The 19057-nt window shown below is 45.6% G+C and overlaps 1 protein-coding gene across 1 annotated transcript in view; it reads right to left on the reverse strand.

Moving 5' to 3' along the window:
• Positions 1-19057, reverse strand: part of POLR1A (RNA polymerase I subunit A) — a 1786762-nt gene that overhangs the window by 1605889 nt on the left and 161816 nt on the right. Inside the window, exon 3 of the mRNA XM_069632173.1 lies at positions 6991-7140. Within this exon, the coding sequence (XP_069488274.1) occupies positions 6991-7140 (150 nt within the window). The remainder of the gene's footprint in view (positions 1-6990; positions 7141-19057) is intronic.

Genomic DNA, 19057 nt, shown 5'->3' on the forward strand with positions numbered 1-19057 from the left:
AAAAGAATGAACGAGTTTGAGTGCGTTAAGAGGGGCAAGGTACAATAATGGGTGATTTAACATTTGTTTTATTAAATGTCCAGGGGCTTAACTCCCAAATCAAACAGAAATCCATAATGAAGAGACTGAGGGATATGTGGGCTCCGGTGGTATGGATGCAGGAAACACACCTACTCCCAGAGGATGAGCATAGGTTAAGGCACAGGGCCTTCCCTATGCAATATCTAGCCTCCAGTGGGACCAAAAAACGGGGAGTGGGCATTTTGTTGCTAAAGGGTATCAATTTTGAGAAACAATTTATGAAGAAAGACCCGGAAGGACGCTACTTGATATTGGAGGGGAAGCTGATGGGTCAACAGGTCACGTTGATTTCGATCTATGCCCCTAATTAAAAGCAAGACCACTACTTATTGAATCTGTTGGCCAAAATCGCACAGTGGGGAGTGGGACAGATTTTGATTGGGGGCAACTTTAAGGGGGTGATGGATGCTGCACTGGACAAAACCCTCCCAGCCACCCCTAGTGACCACGTGTTTAGACGTGCCCTAGCTACATTTACAAGGGAATTACACCTTTTAGAAACATGGCGATTCTTTCACCCACAAGAGAGGGTGTATACCCATTACTCAGCGGTACACAGGGGTCATTCCTGCATGGATATGGTGCTTATCTCGGATACGCTAGTCCCAAACGTTACGGGCCTAGAAATTGGAGTGAGCTGTCCATCAGACCATGCCCCGGTCCTCTTAAACTGGAACCGAGTAACCCACGGCAGCAGTCCCACAAACCATGGCATCCAAATGAGGTGATACTGAGAGATCTAACCATAAGAGCAGGCATAGAGCAGGTCTTACAGTATTATTTTCAAGAAAATGTGACACCGGTAGTCGACTGGTCTATCATTTGGGACGCCAGCAAAGCAAGTCCAACTTAGAAACGGGGACGGGGACCTGGTGAGGGGGGAGAAAGAAATAGAGGAGGTCTTACTCTCATACTACACCGATAACCTGGAGGAGGAGGCACAGATTGCATTTCTGAACCAGGTGGCTTTGCCGCAAATTAACGACTCAGATAGGCCAATGCTAGATGCACCCATAACGGAGCAAGAAGTAGGGGAGGCTATAGGTGCATTGAAAGGGCACAAATCCCCGGGTCCAGACGGGCTAAGCAATGCATACTATAAGACATTTAGGGCTACCTAAGTGGGCCCACTAACAAACCTGTTTAATTTCATTAGGGATAAGGGGCGAACCTCCGGAGATATGAGCCTGACGACCACAGTGCTATTATTGAAACCGGATAGGGACCCGCTAGATTGCACGAGTTATCGCCCCATTCTCCCCATTAAATGGAGATGCAGAAATGTACTCATGGTCCTGGCCCGAAGGTTAGCATTTGCCCTCCCGGAGATAATCCACCCAGACCAGGTGGGCTTCGTGAAGGGGTGGCACACCTATGACAATATTCGCAGGGCCATAGACAGGATAGATTGGGGACAAAGAACGGGGCAGAGGTTCACAGTAATAGCGCTGGATGCCTCCAGAGCTTTCGACAGCCTGCATTGGGGATTTCTACAACTGACCCTTGAAAGGTTTGGGTGTGGGCCGACCTTCATCCATATGGTGCTAGCCAATTTCGCACAGCCATCCATATGATTAATGATCAACGGGCGGCTCACAGAGAGTTTTCTTATCCAGAAGGGCACGAGGCAGGGGTGCCCATTTTCGCCTCTGATCTTTGCTATGGCTATGGAGCCGTTAGCACAGAGGGCCCGTGACGATCCGAGAATCCAGGGGGTGGAAGTAGGCGCCAGGGGACCGCAAAAGGTAGCTCTTTACGCGGATGACGTCCTCATGTTCTTGAAGGACACTGCAAACTCATTACCAATGGCCACAGAACTACTAGATGAGTTTGCGAGGGTCTCAGGGTTTCACGTCAACTATCCCAAGTCCAAGGCTCTTAACATCACTGAAAGGACAGAACAAATTATAGAATGGGAGAATCGATACCCTCTGAAATGGGAACAGAAATCGGTAAAATATCTGGGAATACAATTGACCCCCCAAGTATGAAAGACTATACGGGGCTAATATCCCGGACCTACTGAAAACATTGGCAGGGGACCTAAAATTGTCATGGCTGGCACAGATAATAGCAGTTAAAATGACCCTGCTCCCTAAGGTTTTGTATGTGGTAGGCGCCCTCCCAATATACGCATCCCAGGCCCAGCTATCCAAAAATTACAAAGGGAGGGGATGTCCTTTATCTGGGGTGGGGGGGTGGCGACAGTTCCAAAAAAAGTATTATTTAGACCACAAGCCCTGGGGGGACTGGGGGTTCCAGAATTTTGTAGGTATGTATGGGCAGCACAGATAGCACAGATGCTACAATGGCCATCCAGGGAAGGTCAAAACCGATAGGCAGCTTTAGAAAGTGAGGCAACCAAGACACCCCTGGGGAACCTAGGCTTCTTTGCTGCGTGACACAGAGGCAAAGGAGGTACACTACTAGAATCGACTAAGGCCACCCTAGGGTACTGGGACAAAGCACTGAAGGGTAGGAAGGTGAAAGTGGGGGGGTCCTCTCACACCGGTTGCTTGTAACCCAGACTTCGCCTCAGGGATGCAAGTCGATTTTTGGGGACATTGGGGTGGGGGGTAAGGAACAAACCTTGGTATTGAAAGACTTTTATGCAGAGGGAGCACCCTTAACATTTGAGGGCTGTAAGGCCAAGTTTGATATACCAGAACGTGATTTCACTATATCCAACTCAGACATTGGGTTTCGAACACAAAGGTCCAGGAGGGGGCAACTAGGGACCCGGTATGGTTGGGGTTTAAGGTACAGGAGGTCTGGCCTGAAATGGGCCGGCCTGAAATGGGGGTGGTGGACCCGAAGAAACCCTTACATATATGCAGAGATGGGAGGCGGATGTGGGGAGACCAATCTCCGGGGGAACCTGGGGCCGTATATGGCATAGAGCCGGCAGAATCTCCAAATGTGCTTCAATCAATCAAGGAGGCAGCATACAAACTTGCGATGGTACAGGACACCCTTACGCATGCACTCCATTAATCCGGAATACCCTGTGTCCTGCTGGAGAGACTGGGCAACCTGGAGACCTAATCAACATGTGGTGGTACTGCCCAGTGACAGAGACCTACTGGAAGGAAACTTTGAGTCATATCAAAGAGATAACAGGGGCGCAGCTTCCTTTGACCCGCTTGTCATTTTACTGGGAGAGGCAGTTGAAGGGTGCTACGCAAACTCTGGATCCAAGGATACCCTTATTACCCACATGCTAAGCGCATCCAGAATCACTTTGGCGCAAGCATGGAAGAACAAGCAAGGATCGGTGGTAGCCATGTAGTGGGTGAGACTATGGGGAGTAATGGCTATGGAAAAAGTAACAGCGATAGCCCATGGTTTTTATTCAAAATATTTGCACACTTGGCTGCCATTACATGAATTTACAGATGACTAGGAACAGATGTATTTCAAACCTAGTCTACTCTGTAAAATGTCTGTTATTTGATAATGCGAACTTTGAGCTGGAAGAGCGACTCAACCTGTTGAACACTCAGGAAAACTCAAAAAGTGCAGTTCTTCACCCAAATGTTGGGGGCTTATGTTTGGGGGGAGATGGTGGGGAGGGGGTGCGGGGAGTTCCGACAGTTATTACTTACGAAAGGAACTAAATAGTTGGAATGGAAAAAAGGGAAGACATGGGCGAGGCTATTGTTTATTATTTTCTTATACACATGTCTATAATATATGCTCTTACAAACTAAATAAAGTTGTTATAAAAAAAAAAAAATTAAAAAAGGAAAAATGAACCAGAAACTAGAAGAAAACATTACAACCAACTTTACCAAATTGCCAGTGGCAAATTCGGCTCCACAAATCAGCAGATCTAAAAGCCAATAAAGCACACTACGCCAGAAAAACTCAATCAACAACAAACCCACGTCACGTAAGGACATGCACAAAAAGATCAAGTAACTAAAGAACCCTACTTCATGCAGTAATACCACCATACCCTTCACAAAAGCACAACAACAAATACAGACAATCCAAGAGGCCATAGATACATCCTTAAACACAAACTCTCTACCTGAAACAAGAACCACACCAATCAGCACAACACTCAACCAAATCAAACTAATCTCCAAAGAATCCTTCAACAAATTATTGAAAGAAACCAACAAGGCTGGATCTCCCAGCGACTCATGCCCACCTGATATCTACAAACAGCTACTTGCATATAAAACACCAGCCCTTTATGCTAAAAAATGAATGAACTGAACACTGAAGACTGGACTTGTCCCAAAAACAAATATCTGCCTATATTAAACCACTTTTAATAAACTAGGCAGGAAAAACAGACATCCCAGGCAACTACAGACCAATATCAAATATCCCTACTGCTAAAAAAATCTTGGAGAACCATGTGCACAAAGAAATGCTCAATTATTTTTAACCGAATCAACTGCTGGACCAATCTAAGGTGGGCAATGCTCCAGATAAGATTTTGAGATGGGAGTATTTTACTCCCTATTTTTAAACGTTCAGAGTAAATGTGATTCAAGAGATTAAAAATGACTTTTCTCCTTTGCAAGAGTAAAATGTACGTGACATCCAGCAGATGTGTGCAAAAACTGTATGTAAATCAGTAACATACAGTAATTTCTGTAAGGTCTGGCCATTTGATCTCTCATGTATATATTTAAATGTTGAAAATACAAAAACGTAGTCAATTACATAGTAAAGCAAACATGAACTGTATTGTGTGTTTTCAGGTACGATAGCAGAATTGTCTTTTGATGTTTAATGAAAGTCCTCATTTCTTGAAGCTATTATTACCTAATGTTATGCCAATGTTATGATACAGCAGTGCAGAGGGACAAAGACTCTATGACAAATTCTATACCTTATCTCATGGTCAGATGGTTATTTATATAGCACTTTTGGCAAAGGGCTGTACATAGAACATATTTATCACAATTATCAACAAACGAAGTTGGTACTCCTTTATCGACCTCGAAAGGATAAAAGGCTGTGTTGGCCTTGCCGGGATTCGAACCTGAAACCTACAGATCACACACAGATCAAAGCAACGAGCGCTCAACCGGCTGAGCTATCTTATTGGCTAACATCCTTCAGAAGTTGGTAAACTGAGCATCGACTGATGTATAATAATCATGTGCCTAGATGTTTCACGAATCATGTATGATGCGCTTTATAAAGTTAAATACCTATCTGGATTATCACAGGGACATGTTTTGCTGAGTTTCAACTTCAATTGCAAATGTAACTTTCATTTGTTTGTTTTTGAACAGTACTTGCACCTCCTGGAGAGTCAGGGTTTAGATGTTTTAATTGTAGTCTTGAAGATTTGAGAGGCTATAACAGTATGATTGGTGTAATGACAATCACTCACCCTTAAGCAAAGACCGCTGCCACTGACCATTTATAGGAATGTAACCCCCTTGACTGCAAGGTTGAATGGATGTAAATTAGACTGTGCCTGCTCATAAATTTACATACTGTTTTTATCATTAGAGTGTACATTAAATTATAAGTGTAAAAATGATCTGCCCCACATGATTTTGCACACAGCACAGGAATTCTGAAAATACAATTGTGATATACTGGTTTGCTTTCACTGGAAAAAAAAGCATAATTTGTTACAAAAGATTAATTTTCAATGGCAATTTAGATTTCCATCTTATTAATTATACAATCTTAAAGTGCTAGGAAAATAAATACTTCCTGTGAAGCTTCCACTCAGGGATGGCGTTTCTCGCACTGCAGCCCTTCTCCAAGCTCGCCTGGCACGACTGCTGCTTCTTGGCACGACCGCGTCCCTGGTAGTTCTGCTGCCGGCTTGTTAATGTTTCTTCAACAGTGCTGTTGTGTCTCTTTGGGCCTCGCGCCAAACGGGTATGTAATGCTTGTGAGCAGCCAACTAGAAGCGTCTTCCTTCTTCCTTCTACAGCATGGTTTGTTCCTGTACTACTGCCTTCTCCCGTGGTTCTACTTCCTTCTTTTACTGTTCTCTTTTTCTGAATGCAGGCACCATTTTTAAATGTCCCACATACTCTGGCTTCATTACAACAACTAGTCTGCATGTTTAGCTTGGCATTTCCTTCAATTAACGTTAACTCCTCCTTCCTCTTCCTCGTCTCAGTAATTGAGGCTTGGAGTCCATTGGATTTCTGGGACTTCTAAAATGATATTATTTAGGATTTTTGTTTAGAACAAACAAATTAGAGACAGGAGTTGTGTGCTATATGTAAATGAGGTATGAATGGTATTCTGCCTATATTGTTTTGCAGGAAGAGGCTTTGTGCTTTTACAACAGGAGGAGAGGCTTTGGGCTTTTACAACTGGAGGGAGTTGTATATTGACAACAAGCCATCAAGAATTTAGGAATTATGAGCTCTTCTCTGGGAAGGGGAGAATTCTGCGTCTCTCCTGACGGGGTTAAAACTTTCCCTCGACAGCCGTCCCCTCCCACATGATCCTCCCTCATGGCAATACTCCCAGGGGATCGATCAGGTAGCGGCTGCCGTCCCCTTGCCAAATGGGAGGAGATCTTTGTAAGGGAATCAGTGATGACCCCACAGGATTCATCAAAATACCTTGTTTATATTTAAAATAGATTAATTTATTTCTATTTTCTGTAAAAACCTGCATGTTTCTTTTTGCGAAAGGGGAGGGAGGCGGTATAGATTCATTGTTAAATTGGGGGTCTCCGGTTCATAATAATAACTTAATCCAATAAATATACATTGTGCACGGCTGGTTTGGGGTGGATAATAAATTCCACTGAGTTAGTAAAAATTGAGCGACTGAAGAGATCCAGCTTGGATTTGTTCTAGATGCTATACAAAATAACCGGTGGACCTAATTGGGGATGGGGGTCCACAACCTACAAAAGGAAATCCTGCTGCTTTGCTTCAAAGTAAAATAAACAAAAACACCTACCCTGTTAAGTGCAGCTTCAATTTCATAGACCGCATGGAGGTTGCCCTCATCCAGGGCCCTCAGCTGGTTCAGAATAAGGTGAATCACTGATCGTGGACATGTCAGCATATGGCAGCTGAAACAGGAACCTCGTACCAGCAGGTATAATTTCTATAATGGACAAACACATAGAAGGGATTAAGTCTAGTTAACAAGTGCACTTTTTACCAGTTCAACACAAGTCTATAAAATAATCATTTTTTGAAGCTTAATGGGTAAACATGTTCCATAAAGGGGACAAGAGACCCAACAAGGAGAACAATACACATTTACACTTTCATTGAAACTGAATGTATAGAACAATGAATGGCACTGCTGCACAAGAAATGGGGCTGCGGGAACAGGCAAACAGTTTCTGGGATTCACACCAAAGAACTTGGAAAATAAAGAACAAAAAGATGTCTGATGAGCACTAAATGGTAATAAAGAAAAATATTCCAAAGGACTTTAGAAAGGTATACGCACATTTGCATTTTTAGTTTTGGTACATAAATGCGGCAATTGCAACCTGTATCAGATCACACTATCGGTATAGAAAGTATTATTGGGGTTGGCACTAATGCCAGGTTATATAAACAGCAGTAGCATGACCAGTGGCACATTATCTGTGTTGTTTATATCCTTGCCACATTAAGCAGATTTAAAACTGCCATTCCGCCTACAATTTTTTTTTCCTGAAGTTAGTTCTTTTTTTTTTTTCAATACTTTATTTTAAAGAGAGTTACATCGGAACAAAGAGTCACAAATTCAGCAGTGCAATTCCACCATTTCAACACATCAATATTTATTGTTCATGGTGTTACAGGGGGTGTTCAATCGTTATCTGATAACATATCACAGAAGTGGCTCCTAAAGAGGGTCCAGATATCCTTGTTGCGACATGTAGTTGACACGGTCAATACAAATTGCTCTTCGCTTTCATTTACCATTGTGAGATCTTTAAGGAAATCCTCCTTACGGGGTGCATTTACTGATTTCCAGCACTTTAACATACAACGTTTAGCCACTATACATGCCACATTAAACAGTTGTCTAATAGTCTCTGCTGATTTTCCGATATCCCCAAACAGATATTTCAGCGGGGAGGGGGAAGCAGGGATATCCGTAATCTCTTCTAGGATCTCTGCAACCTCACCTCAGAACTTTGCCACCCGATGGCACGCCCAGTACATATGATATGCATTTGTGTCAAGTGTGTCACATTTCACCCTTCTACAAATTTCGCCAGCTTCACAGGGGAGTAGTGAAGTTGGTTAAGTATTTTAAATTGGATTAATCTCAACCCAGAGTTTAACGAGACGGATTTCGTGAGCTGACAGCATTTAAACCATTTTTCATCACTTAGCGTGGACCCCAAATTATGTTCCCAGGTTTCTTTCATGGTGTTGTGGGAAGCAGAGTGAGACTGAACTAGAGTATATAGTATGGAGACCCCTTTTCCCACCCATCAGTTGCTGTTATAGCCCTAGTACATTCATGTGTAGGGGGTACTGCCGGGATTGTCGGCCATTTGGCTGCAAGAGCAGCCTTCATACGATGGAAGTGAAATCGTTTGAGCTGTCCACCTCTCAAAGCGTCCGCATAATTCTTCAGCTCAATATATAGCCCTTCTGGAAACATATCCTGCATTTTAAACCTTTTGGTCGGATCCCATATTTTCTGCAATCATCTATCAAACGTAGGGGCTATATATGATAAGATAGCTCAGCGGGTTGAGCGCTCACTGCTGCGATCTGAGCGTGATCTGCAGGTCGCAGGTTCGAATCCCGGCACGGCCAACTCAGCCATTCATCCTTTCGAGGTCGATAAATGAGTACCAATTTCTGTTGGGTGATATTGTATGTAAATATGTGTTCTGTAAAGCGCTTTGGATTAAGGCGCTATATAAATAACACATCATTATAATTATTGGGGAAATTCCACCACAGGATCTCTCGGTCGTACAGGGTCACATGGCCTATTTTTTGTATATATTTTGAACCATGCGTGTACAGTGGCACTCACCGGGTCAAACTCGCAAGAGTCCTATTTGAAGCCAAAAATAACAGATTGGACATCAGAGGGAGATGCCTCATATCTCTCTATGGGGATATGTGCGGCAGTGTCATCCGGGTCAAACCAGTGCTTGGCAAATTGTGCCTGGGCAACCAAGTAGTACAATCCGAAGTCTGGGGCAGAAGAACAAGTTACTCTCTTACCTGGGAACGTTCATTCGATGGGATGGTCCGACGACGTATTCCATATCTTTGACAGTAATCACCACAGCTGTGCTGCTTCGGCAAATTTTCGGTGTCTGCGTCCTGCGTCGATGCGCCGTCCCCGAGGACCTCCTCCGAAGGCACCCGATGTGATAAGTAGGACGCACGACGCCCGTAGCCTCAGTTGTAGTTTTTTCCCCCCGAACGTGGGACACCAGTCTTCTGCCAGTCAGACACACAAGGCCTTGCGGAAACGTAAGCTGCAATCGCATAAGAAATTCTGCAGCGGGAAAGGTAGGGAGGGAGCGATATGGAATACGTCATCGGACCATCCCATCGAAAGAACGTTACCAGGTAAGAGAGTAACTTGTTCTTCGAGGGGATTGGGTCCTCCGACGTATTCCATATCTTTGACAGACTCCCAAAGCAGTACCAAAGCAAGGAGGTGGGAAAAGAATTTAGAACACAAATTTAGCATGCCCAATCAAATTGCGGAATAAAGGACTGCTTTGCCAAAGGCCAGATCCTGTCCTCGAATGGAATCGAGGGAGTAGTGATTGAAGGCGAGCGTCCCCAGCCAGCACGATCCTCCCCGCAATGAGAGACAATGACGGACTCTCCCAGGTTGGGAATAAAGCCAAGACAGAGTGCGGGTGAGCTTAAATGGGAGTTTATCAACCAGAATAGGGCATGCAAAGAACTCTGCAAACTCCGAGAGCGCTCTGTCTGACAATCGCAAAGACAGGCGTATATATTTACAAAAAACGTCATAAGAACCTACACACTAAAGGGGGCACAAGTTCAATGGGATTGGGTGGCGACGACTAACTATAGGTGCTGCTGCGATGTGGTTGGCCGTGGCTGGAGAACGTCACTGGTCAGCCTCGTGGGTTGGGCTGGGCCTGGCAGGTTGGCAGAGTTCATCCGGGCGGTGTTGTTGTGCCATCGCGGCCAGTGTCAGAGATGAATGTCTTTTCCTGACTTATTTGCCCTAGGCCATGCACACCGCAGTCATTCAGTCATTGCAATATTATCTTCTTTGGTAAATCTTCCAATAGGTTATTCTACAGGTTAATGCAACACAGGAGGAATGCACCTTGTGAGGGGTCTGATGGTCATTCGTCAGGGCAAGGTTACCAGTGTCCTGTTGACCGGGGCCATAGGTTGAGGGGCTAAGCTTCAGGGCATGGGACGGGCGGTACATGCCTCCCTGTCTTGTTAGATGTGGTTATAAATGTGCCGCTGTGTGTTGCCACAGTGTTGGGTGTCCTGATTGCACAGGGCCATAAGTCTAAGATGATTTGGTGGGTTGTGGGGTTTACGAGGGGGCGCCTTTGGAAGCGTGGGTTCAGGCAGGGGTTTACTGCTGTGCTGTAAATAATGCAGGTGGCGGCCCGTGGCCTTGGGTGCTGCAGAGGGGGCTACGCATCTTTGAAGCGGCTCCAGTCTAGTTGGGGGGAGGTGGAGCAGCGCGGCGCGGGCCTCTGCTCTCATGTTTGGCAGTCTTTGCAGGGTGGGAGGGGGAATGGCCTTGCACATATTCACAAAGGTATCTCCCTCGTGTGTTGCCGACTTTAGGTAAAAACATCACAAACATTTGAACGCTCTATAATACTTATTCAAATCACTTTAAAACATGCATTTCAACTTTGCTGAATGTGTCTCGATTATATTCAGTCTGGGCACCTTACTCGTACACTATTTTTTAACAACTACAGTATTTAGTTATATACATATACATTTGCAGTAAGTGAGGTAGTAGCAGGGTTGGTGGAGTACATAGAAAGTAACCCGCCACTGTACGTGACGGTGGCGGTACATAAGCGGCTTAGACATACACGCGTGACGAGTGCATTCTCGCACACTCTTCACATGTGCCCTCTGTATGGTTACATTCGTTTTCTTGTGTACCCTAGCAGCATTAGTTCAGTTATGGCGCGGGACCACGGGGTGTACGGCTTTCAATGATACATATAAAGAATAATCCCCCGGAATGCTTTTATCATTTGCACACCCCTGCTGGGGTGTGGGTCCTTCACGGCTGGTATCATGTACGATAATTACACAATTTTGCAGGTTTCTTTAGTAAAAGTGGTTGTATGGAAAGGAAAAAGTGGTTTGCGACATTCACATCTGGGTACCTTTCTGCTTTCATCAGATGACCATTCTACAGATCTTCCCATCGCCCAGGCCTTGCTGACCGGGTCATTCTGGGAGCAGTGATACACTGCGGAAGGTGAACTGTTACAATGTTAGTGTATTACGCTAGATCATGACCGTCTTGTTCGTGGGAACGGGCTCGCAGCGGATCTGCCATGGTGCTGCGGAGACAGGGAGAACTGAAACTTTCCGAAGGTGGGGGCCGCGCTACAGCGCGCTGAGCTCACACCATCTTTAGTAGACAAAATGGTTTCTGAGGCCTAGCTAAATTTAATACGTGCGGGCAATGTCTTCAGCAGGTGAGCCATCCACCACCTGGGCCCTGGTGGTAAGGAGGGGACGCCCGCTGAGCCATGGCCCTCACCTGGGGTGGAGGTGTAGGCAAGGGGGGTCTTTTGGACCATTCCTCCCCTACATTTCCCCCCTTTCGTTACTTAAGTAACAAATACTTTAAGTCCTCCAGCCTTCTACATTCTTCTTCGTCCATTACTGCCTCGTCCCATGCAGGTGTGCCTTTTATGGGCATCCATGCTCTGCACACCCCCCGTAAGCTTTCCCCTCTTCTGGCATATTCATCTGGGGTACAAGTCAGGTATATACATCCGCCATCTCCCGCCAAATCTACCCACACCTCCTGGTACCATTCTAGTACACGGGGCTCTCTAATGGTGGTGTGCCACGCTTTATCTATGATATCTTTGTCGTGATAGATAGGGACTAGCTGATATCTTGGTGTGTCATCTGTTCCTGTTTGTACCTGCACTTCCTGCATGTTTTGTATTGTCCCACGAGTGTTGCCCATTGTCACCATCATCATTGCACCATTAGGTACTGCGTTAGCGCAACATCGAAGACCCACCTGGCACAGGCAGAAGGCAAAAAGGAGGAACACCACAGCTGGCATCAAAAATTTCACAGTTATTCCAAGCCATGAGGGGACCCAGGAGAAAATGTTGTCGAACCACGTACTGTCTTCTGCTCCACCTTCCATTTTCATTTTTTCTCCTAGGTTGTGCACTGCTTCGATCACATGGGACAGGGAGCCGTTTTCTGCATCTTCGGAAGGTACGAAAGTGCAACAAGCACTTCCGATTTTTCGGCAAACACCTCCATCCATCGCTGTCAACAGGTCCAGGACATACCTGTTTTGCATTGTCATCAGCCATAGAGCCCTTAGTTCCACTTTTATTACGTTGAACCCTTCTTCAGTGTCATTGGCCAGCTGAATCAGTTCCCAACGTGTTATCTGGAGGCATTTTGCGTTTGCCCTTGCTTGGACACTTGAGATGAGTGAGGCGAAGAATGTTTCTGCTGAGCTGAATAATCGATATCTGTCTGGGATCTGAGCCAACAGTTCTGATGATGCCTTTGATATGTAATTTGATGCTCTTCTGTTACGGGTCAGCACCTCTCCCTTGTTTCCGGAGGACAGGACATACATTTGTGACTCCGCAGTCGGCTGGGCTGCACTCTGTTGTATGCGCTCCTGTGTCCTTTTGCTTCCATCGATGTGGCTTTCTGGTATTACCATTAGGGCTGAGTGTAGAGTGGCCATTGAGCAGCTGCCACTCCATGACGGGGGAAGGTGCAGGTATGCCTGATTGCCGCATACCCAGTACGTGTCCATTAGGGCCGCTGTCCCTTTTCTCAGATCTGGGATGGTGAGGGTCTTGTTGCAGCTCTTGTTTGTTCCCATGGTGGTTTTCCCCTCTCCTTTGAAACATAGTTCATAGTCTATTTCACTCTGTAGTTTGAAGGGTTTTTCGATGGCGGTTACCCAAGTTAGTTTTGAAATGTGTTCCTTCCATACTGGTATGCATGTTTCTTCTATCCACTGTAGTTTCTCTGGTGCCACACCTCTCAGTGCTTCAGCTTTACACATTACTTCTTCATCCTTCCTCTTGTTGTCTGAAAAAAGTGTCCCATGTATTACAAAAAATGGTTCCTCCAGACATACCACCCCTGCCGTTTTTGGGTAGCAAGTTTTCTCGTTCTGCAACATTTTAAAAGTAACTTCATGTGCCTGGAAGGTGTTCTTAATCCTGCATAACGTGAGATGAAGGAGACATTGGGCATCTATAATTGGCAACTCTTTGGGTAGCAATACTTTGGGTGTACCTGAAGCATGAGGAATGAGGGAGCAGACATAACAGCTCTCATTTGTTGTTTGTTTTGCGGTGGCACTCATACCTGCATACCACTTATTTGTCTGGTGGGGGTGTCGTGGGTCTTCCATCTTGTCTAATCCTAACCCATAGTACTCATCATACTTCCTCCTCCCGGTTTCCCTTTTCCGTCTGTTGTTCTTGTTCCTTATGTACTTCCCAGCCTCCTGGGCGAGGGAAAGAATAGACCCCCCTTTCACATTCCCGCCCCCCCCTTGGCCCATTCATCGTATAAGATTTCGTGTACTGCTAGCATCTTTTCCTTTTCGTCCCTGAGTTTATCTTGCAGGTTGTTTTTTAAGACGGGGGCAGGTTGACTGGTGGGGGTATCATACAACCACGATATGGCAGACGGGTTTCGGTCATTTAAACTGCGAGCATTATACCTATACATCACTGGTGGAGATACTGTGTTGTTTTGCATTCCACACTGTGGCTCTTTCTTTTCTGATATGACAGCATTGGATGGTGTGGTGTGATAACCCCATACAAGTTTAGTTCCATCCCATCACCTTCCCTCATATTGACACTTGTAGTTACATTGGTCCCAGTGGTGCTGTTGATCCCAGTGCTGTTAATCCCTCCCCCCTCGTTCATCTCGATAGAGATGAACGCTATAAACCAATATGTAACCAGGCCAGATATTAGCATAAAAAACATTGTAATGCACACAGATAATCCGCACTCATACGAATATCTGCATCTCTCATTTAATAATTCTCTCATTCTACTAATTCTATCCGTTGCAGGCTGCCTGTTAGATGCCATGGTAGTTCCTGTTTGAGATATAAAAGTGCATTAAGTGCATGCATGTAAACATTTTGTTGGCACCATTAGTGCCAATATATATTGACGGGTAATGGAAGCGGGTAGGGTTGTAGGGAAGGGTATTCACAGACAAGGGTGTAAACATGTCATAATTTGATCACTTCATTATTCACATATAAGTCCAAAAAAACCTTTTTTTTTTCTTTCCAGTAATATATAAAAAGAGAATGCAGCAATACTTCATCAGTCACTTTCCCATTCACGTTCATTGCTGACGCACAAACACAAGTTAATATTCAGACATTCTGTTCAGTTGAATCGGTTGCTGTTGTCTGTGCCTCCTCATCTGCCTCCTCTTGCACATTATTATAAGCTCTTCGCACATCTGTCAAGTGTACCCAGTACCTCAAGCCCTTCACTTTTACAGCTGTGGGCGTGCAGAACACTACCTCGTATGGGCCGTGGAACCGTGGTGCATTCCATCGACGCACAAAACTCCTGACATAAATTAGTTCGCCCGGCATTAGCTGTAGCTGTTGCTCAGGCTCTGTGACAGACCCTGTTATGTTTCCCTCCTCTCTAGTGAAGGGTGGGGAGAGCTGCTTTGATATTGCGCGGGCTGCCCTTGTTACTTTTTTCAAATAGTCCGTGAACTCTTCTCCCAATATCGCGGCGCTCCTGTGTGCATCTGAGTGTTCGCGCAGTGGGGAGTGTGCTGTGTGCATTCATCTCCCAGTCACGATTTTGTGCGGGGACAAATGGTGATCTTTACTTGGCTGGTTTCTCAGTTCAAATAGCGCAAGGGGCAGACAGTAGATCCAATTCTTCTTCAATGAAAAGCATAGTTTTGATAACCTGCCCTTTAACAGTCCGTTCATCTTTTCCACTACGCCATTACTTTGAGGATGATAAATCGAACACAATTTATGTTTTATTCCCAAAAATGTAGTGACTTCCTTGAAAAGTTCATTCACAAAATGAGTGCCGTTGTCTGAGCGAATCACGTCACAAATTCCCCAGCGCGGGAACACTTCCCTCACTAGGAACTTGGCGGCGCTTTTGGCATCAGGTCGTGCACATGGTCCCGCTTCCACCCACCTTGAAAATGGGCACACAACCACGATCATGTACCGTGCGCCATTACACCTTTCCCCCATGTCTGCGTAATCAATATGCAGTTCTCTGAATGGGCCAATGGGTTTAGGAATTGTTCCCCGGAGTGTGCGTAATGTCATTCCTGAATTGTAGATCTGACATGTTGTGCATTCCATTGCCAATCGAGATACGTGCTCCTGGAGACAGGGCACGAACCATTCTTCTTGTATTTCTGCTGCAATGTGCTGTTTGGTATTATGTGCAGGGAAGTGTAGCTGTTGAAACGCAATTTCTAGTAACTGGATCGGCATTACCACTTTTCCTGAGTTATTTTGCCGCCACAGCAAGTCTGTTCCCGACTTGCTGCACCCTCGTTTTGTCCACATCAATTTTTCGTCGTCACTAGCTCCTTCCTGTAATTCTAGTATTTGTGATATGGGCATCATGTTGTACCCTTCTGGGGGCTCTTCGTTTGTCTTATGCTGCAGCATGTACTCACCTGCGTCATATTTCTGAAAATAGGAAGCCTCCTTGGCGGCAGCGTCCGCTGCCGCGTTCCCCAAAGACACAACGTCTATGTTGGATGTATGTGCTTGGCACTTAACTATTGCTAATGCAGTAGGGTTTTGTAGGGCCTCAATTAACTCTTTCAACAATTCCGCATGCTGTACTGGTGTTCCGTCTGCCCGTCGAAATCCCCTCCGCCCCCATCTCGCTAGACCTCCATGTACTGTCGTCGTCATGTAAGCTGAGTCTGTGTATATTGTCACTGCACAACCCTTTGCTGCATGTAGTGCTTCTATGAGCGCAATCAGTTCTGCTGCTTGTGCGGAGTAATGTGATGGGAGGCGGTATTGAACTAATGTTTCATACTCACCGTCTTCTAATCTCACCACCGCCATACCGACATGCTTTTCTCCCGTGTCCACATCAATCGATGCAGACCCATCCACGAAGTACACTTCCCCCTCGCTCAGAGCGTTCTCACACACCACTGTGTCCTCCCCTCTTTCTCCTGTGTAGGTTGCGCAATCGTGGTCCTGCATGTCCTCTAGTGTACACGCTTCTGTAATGAATGTGGCGGGGTTCACTGTCTTGCATCTCACCACATGGATATTGGCGCTAGACAATATAATCTCGTAGGCTGTTGCCCGCTGTGTTGTCAGTGTGCTTTTTGACCTCTCAAGTATTGCAAATAATGAATGTTCCACAAACAATGTCACAGGGCAACCCATTACTATTGTGGCACTTTTCTCAATCGCGAACGCGGCTGCAGCGAGTGATTGCTCGCACACGAAATGGCCTTGCATCACGGCATCCAAAGTACCACTATAGTAAGCCAAAGGCTTGTGTCCTAGGGACGTCTTTTGTGTCAGTACAGCTGTCATGAGGGTTCCCTTGCAGTGTGAAAATAGGTAAAATTTGCGTCCATAATCAGGGTTTGCTAGCACTGGAGCGCTTGAAATTAACTCTTTTAATGATTGGAATGACGCGCTCATTTCTTCTGACCATTGTATTTTTTTATTTTCCTGTTGTGCCTCCTTGAGTGCTTGTAGTAGGGGCCTCGTGTATGCTGCATAGTCTAATATCCATGCTCGGCAATAGTTGCACATTCCCAAGAATTTCTGCATGTCTCTCACTGTGGTGGGTTCTCCTACAGATCTTATCGCTTCTACCCTGTCGGGGATTATTCTTTTTCCATCTTTTGATATCAGTTGTCCTAAGTATAAGACCTCTGTCAGGCAGTACTGTAACTTCTCCTTGTCTACCTTGTACCCCTTGTTGGCCAGTAGAGTCAGGAGCGTTGTTGAATCCTTTCTACATGTTACTTCGTCTTGTGCACACACTAATAAATCGTCTACGTACTGAATAATCGTACTCTCAACTGATAGGTTTCCCAAGTCTTCATGCAATATGCGGTTGAATATGCTCGGGCTTTCACAGTATCCCTGTGGTAGTCTGCAGTGTTCATATCTTTTACCCCCCAGTGTGAATGCTGTAAGGTATCTACTCTCTTCAGCCAGGGGTATTGAGAAAAATGCGTTTTTCAAGTCTACTACTGTGAAATGTGATGCCACTTTCGGGATGCTGCATAGTATTGATGCAGGGTTCGGGACCAGAGGGAACTCCTTCTGAATTACATCATTTAGGGGGCGTAAGTCCTGTATCATCCTCCAAGACCCTCCTTTTGCTTTTTTGATTGGATAAATACATGTGTTACATGGGGAGGTTGAAGGCACTATTATCCCTTGTGCTAGTAGTGCATTTATGGTCTCTCTTATCCCTTCTTCAGCCTCACGGGACAATGGATACTGTTTCACTCTGGGTAAAATTGCTCCTTGCTTTAACTTTATTACCACAGGTTGTATTCCATGCAACAGCCCTACGTCATGGGGGCCTGTTGTCCACAAATTATTTGGTACGAGCCTCATGTCGTCATCAAAAAATGACGGCGGTGCTCCTACCACTGCCATCAACTGGACGGGGGTTTCCCGGGCTTGAATCAAAATGTCACAGGGCTTCGCTATTTCCATTACTATCTCACCATCCCCTTCTGTGTCTGAAAAGAGATCCTCATCTGTTAATTCTCGTAGGGCGATGTTGGCATTTGTACACAGCACTGTACGCCACTCACATCCTTCCCTATCCATTCCAATCGCAACGATCCTTTTCGCTGACACCTGTACAGCGTGCAAGTCTAATGATACCACTGATCCTGGTGCTGTGTCGGGACACACTATGGGGCGGAAGAGGAACTCCGCTGGAATCCTCCAGTCCATTCTTCTTAGCTCTGGAATTATGAGGGCCAAAGTCTTTAGCCCTTCAATAAACATTTCCTCATTTTCCGGCAGCCCTCGTATTTCCTGTGTGGTTGTGTAGGCTTGCACTACCAACATCGCACGCAAGGGGCATATCCCGGGTGTAGAACACACTATTCCTCTTTCGGTAAATGATATGGTCATGTTAAGTTTACTCAGGAGATCCCTCCCTAATAAATGTATTGGTGAGTGTTCATAATACAGTAAGGGTGTCTTTACAGTTTTACCCCCCACTGTTACATCCAAAGCTTCTGTGTAAGGAACTTCAATTACAGCCCCAGAGAACCCCTGCGTCTCTAACTTCCTGTTAGATAATGGGAACCGGCCCTCTCGGATACATGATTTCTCCGCTCCCGAATCAACCATGAATATGAACTGCTTGTCTCCTATCTGTACCCTACCAATGGTTCCTCTGCTGCATTGTAGGTTGTAGATAGAACTGGACACGCAAGTGTTTTCTGTGGGCTGTCCTATGCGGGGTGTCTCATCGCCCCCCCCTGATTAAAGAAACTTCCTGAAACCACTCACATGCCGTTGTAAGGTGCTGGTGCGGGGGCCCCGTTTGCTGTTGTCACGAAAGGGTTGCCTGGCGTATACTGCATATTGTCATTGTTTTGTGGGTGGTTCTGTGTTCTATACTGGTGCCCCTGTTGCTGCTCAGCATTATCTTGGCCTGGGTTTCTCAGTTGTTGTTGTCCCATTGGAAGACCATATGGGCTCCCCGGGTGGGGATGGCCATACTGTTCTACCTCTTGGAACCCATTGTTGGGTCTAGCTCTGCACTCCCTAGAGTAATGCCCCCACCTTCTGCAGTTCCAGCAAC

Source organism: Ambystoma mexicanum, chromosome 6q (genome assembly GCF_040938575.1).
Source record: "Ambystoma mexicanum isolate Mex_15411 chromosome 6q, UKY_AmexF1_1, whole genome shotgun sequence".
Lineage (NCBI taxonomy): Eukaryota > Metazoa > Chordata > Amphibia > Caudata > Ambystomatidae > Ambystoma > Ambystoma mexicanum.